Source organism: Cannabis sativa, chromosome X (genome assembly GCF_029168945.1).
Source record: "Cannabis sativa cultivar Pink pepper isolate KNU-18-1 chromosome X, ASM2916894v1, whole genome shotgun sequence".
Classification (NCBI taxonomy): Eukaryota; Viridiplantae; Streptophyta; class Magnoliopsida; order Rosales; family Cannabaceae; genus Cannabis; species Cannabis sativa.
Genome location: NC_083610.1, coordinates 18,024,498 through 18,028,230, shown reverse-complemented (window position 1 = coordinate 18,028,230; position 3,733 = coordinate 18,024,498). Strand labels below are relative to the sequence as shown.

At 38.9% G+C, this 3,733-nt stretch overlaps 1 protein-coding gene across 3 annotated transcripts; it reads left to right on the top strand.

The window, feature by feature from the left end:
• LOC115722817 (zinc finger CCCH domain-containing protein 32) lies at positions 1 to 3,733 on the top strand. Of its 3 annotated transcripts, XR_004012868.2 has the most exons (8): positions 3 to 425; positions 614 to 771; positions 1,157 to 1,219; positions 1,350 to 1,469; positions 1,593 to 1,883; positions 2,034 to 2,351; positions 2,928 to 3,462; positions 3,578 to 3,733. XR_004012868.2 is itself a non-coding variant. In XM_030652297.2 (7 exons), exons 2-7 carry the CDS (start codon positions 619 to 621, stop codon positions 3,327 to 3,329), a joined length of 1,347 nt encoding a protein of 448 aa, XP_030508157.2. In that variant the 5' UTR covers positions 1 to 425; positions 566 to 618; the 3' UTR covers positions 3,330 to 3,733. The 3 variants fall into 3 exon arrangements, 2 of the variants coding, with proteins under 2 accessions (XP_030508157.2, XP_030508043.2); XM_030652297.2 differs by having other exon boundaries at positions 1 to 425; positions 566 to 771; positions 2,928 to 3,733; XM_030652183.2 differs by having other exon boundaries at positions 2,928 to 3,733.

Sequence of the window (3,733 nt, the reverse complement as noted above, 5' to 3'; positions counted from 1 at the left end):
AAAATAAATAAAAAAAAAGAAAAGAGTGTGAGTGAGCGAGTGAGCAAGCCAAAAAGCCCAATACCAGACCGTACGGTCTTGGTGAGTGAGGGAGAGAGAGAGAGAGAGAGCTTAAGCTCCATTACTACTGTAAGATTATTATCTCTTCTGTCTCTCTAGTTCGCTTAGCTGAAAATCTCACTCGATCGAGCTCTTTAATCCTTTTTCGAAGACTCCACAACATATTAGAGTACTGTAGGAAGTTCCTTCTTTGTTTTCTGTTCGTACAGTTTCGTTTAGTGTACAGAGAAGAAAAAGAAAAAGAAAAACCCAAAAAATAAAGCTCATTTCCATGGAGTTGTACGGCCGGAGCCCCGCGAGGAATGGGTCGAATCCCGGACATCAGCCGGAGTGGACTCCGGATGGCGGCGAAACTGGGCTGGAAGGTATTATTTTGGTTGCTCTGTGTCTGATTTTTATTTTCCATTGTTCTGTTTATGAGGTGGGTTTTCTAGGGTTATTATTTTTTTTTTATATTTTTCTTTTCACCATTATTGGTTTTGAAAATGTGGGGGGTTTTGATTAGGGTTTTTGATGTGACTTGGGTTTCGTTGTTTGGGGACGAAATTTGTAGAATCGATGTGGCAATTGGGGCTGACTGGCGCCGGCGATGGTGGCGGCGAATCTTACCCGGAGCGTCCCGGCGTGCCGAACTGTGTGTATTATATGCGAACTGGTTATTGTGGATATGGTAACCGGTGTCGCTACAACCATCCCCGTGATCGTGCTGCGGTAAATCCTTATTGTTTTATTAAGTATTCAATAATGAGGGTTTCTTTGTTTTTTTGTTCGACATTACTCTGCTCAATCATTTAGTACCACAAGATTGTACCTTTAAATAACTTGTTTTGAGTTTAGTGTTCATTTACATTAAGCTTGTTTTTCACGTTCTTTTAGTTATAAGTAAACGGAAATGGAAGTAGAATGAATATGGGGCTCAATGTTCTTTGTTGTTTACTGTTTTTCTGTATTAAGCTCAGTATGTGTGTTTTTGGCTCTGTAGAGTATGGGTTTTATTCTTATCGACATTGAAGAATGTACAACTTACTTTGTTTGTAATCTTATCAGTTCAAATAATGTTTTGATTAATTTGGTTTGCTTTAATATGTATCTTAAGGTGGCAGCAGCTGTGAGAGCTACTGGGGAGTACCCAGAGCGAGTGGGAGAACCTATATGTCAGGTAAAGTTGGTTACATATTTTTATTTGTGTCGTGATCTTTATAATGTAGATTATAATTTATGTATAAATAAATTATATATTTTTCTTAGCTTTCCTCTGATTTTGCATGGTCTTGTTGCATAATGTTCAGTATTACTTAAAAACTGGGACCTGTAAATTTGGTGCGTCCTGCAAGTTCCACCATCCAAAACATGGAGGTGGATCTTTGAGCCAAGCTCCACTAAATGTTTATGGATACCCATTACGACCGGTTTGATTTCTCTCTCTCTCTCTCTCTCTCTCTCTCTCTCTCTCTCTCTCAATCATGAGGAATATATATATATATTTCTTTTTGATGTACAATTTTGTATAAATTTATACTTCATCTTAACAGGGTGAGGCAGAGTGCTCCTACTATTTGAAAACGGGGCAGTGCAAATTTGGGTTAACTTGTAAATTCCATCATCCTCAACCTGCCGGCACCTCAGTGACGGCTTCTGCACCTCAATTTTATCCACCGGTGCAATCTCCTTCAGTTCCCATGCCTGATCAATTTGGGGGGCCGTCCACCAGCTTGAGGGTGGCTAGGCCTCCGTTAGTACCTGGTTCATATGTTCAAGGGACTTATGGTCCTGTTTTATTTCCTCATGGAGTTGTTCCTTTACCTGGGTGGAATCCTTACTCGGTATGAAGAGACTTATCTGTCCTGCAAGAAAAATAACAGTTTCTTTTTTGATAGATCACACCAAACATAGCATTTATCATTTGCCAAAACCCTATCATAGAATTAATCCTATCCAATTACTAATAGCATTCATTGACATATTTGGTGCAGGCACCTGTAAGCCCAGTGCTATCTCCTGGTGCTCAGCCTACTGTAGGAGGAGCTTCTGTGTATGGAGTAACACATTTACCTTCTTCTACAGCTTCTGTTGCAAGACCTTACTCCTCTTTACCTTCTTCTATTGGCGCCTCAAGCAGTAGTCCAAAGGAACAAGCATTTCCAGAGAGGCCTGGAGAACCCGAGTGCCAATATTATTTAAAAACAGGGGACTGCAAATTTGGATCATCATGCCGTTACCATCATCCACGTGATCGAGCAGTGCCAAGGACAAATTGTCTCCTCAGTCCAGTCGGCCTCCCCTTGCGTCCGGTAGGCATAATCTACTCATCTGTTTATGCAATTATAAGTGTTAGAACTTGTTTATTTCTATCTTCTGTCTTCTGTCTCGTGTCTGTTTATTTATTTGTTATTGACATTTTTATATTCTAATAGGCCTTATATCTTATGTAAAATATAAAACACAGGTAGGGTGCAATATGTCTGACTGCTAAGGTTATGTTACAGAACTGAAAAAAAATAGTAGATGAGGCATCTGCACTTCTGATGCTATGTTTGTGTTATATATTTTAAAACACCTGCTCTCTCCTTGAAACATCATATTTGCAAGCTTCTATGCTGATGATTTAATTTGTAGACGGATGTTAAAGTTGATGGCTACGAGCTTGACGTTGTCTCATTAATGAACACCGTGTTATTAGTTTGTTTTTTCCTTTTTTTTCTCCTTGCATGTATTTAATGTAAAATCTTGATATGTAGTTGGCACGTTCAGTTGTTAGTCTACTATCCGTTATTTTTGGAGTCTCTGTCTTTGTGTTTATGTGCCTTTAATATTCTGTGCTTTCATTTGGGGCCTTATTGTATTTTATTTATGTTCCTAAACAACAGGGTATGCAACCTTGCACTTTCTATTTGCAAAATGGGCATTGCAAATTCGGTGCCACTTGTAAATTTGATCATCCATTGGGTACTATGAGATATAGTCCATCAGCTTCATCTTTAATTGATATGCCAGTTACTCCATATCCAGTTGGGTCATTGCTAGCTACTCTGGCTCCCTCATCCACATCATCAGAGCTTCGACCTGAACTAATATCAGGATCCAAGATGGAATCTTTTTCAGCTAGAATGCCTTCTTCTGGGAACACCTCAACTAGTTCAGTTGGTTTAATATTCTCACAGACTGGGCCTGTTTCACTTTCTGATGTGCAACTTTCAAGTCAGAGTTCCGTCGCTTTAAGCAGTAGCAGAAGCACTAGACAAGGCGGTGAGGTTCGTCGTTCAAGCTAATTAAACACAAGCCATTCTCCATTATGCTGTAGGTGGGGGGATTTCACCTGCCTCGTATTATGTATGCTGTTTATATATGTCGGTAAATGTGTAGTGGTCAACTGTGCAAAGGTTTTTACATCTCACATTCAAGGTCAAGGTCTTATTATTATTATTATTATTATTATTATCTCTATCAAGCTACTCTGTTGTTTAGTCTATATAATAGGATGATGTGGATTATTTATGCTCATTTCATCTATATGCAGCCACCAATGCTATCCCAAATAAGCTGCAAAGGCAGATCTCTAATGTACTGCTTCTCACTTCCAAGTATTTATGATAGGATTCATTTATATCAGGTAATGCAATGTCTTATATAGAACTCATTGTGTAATCCAAAGAATCTCTAGTTAGTTTGTTCA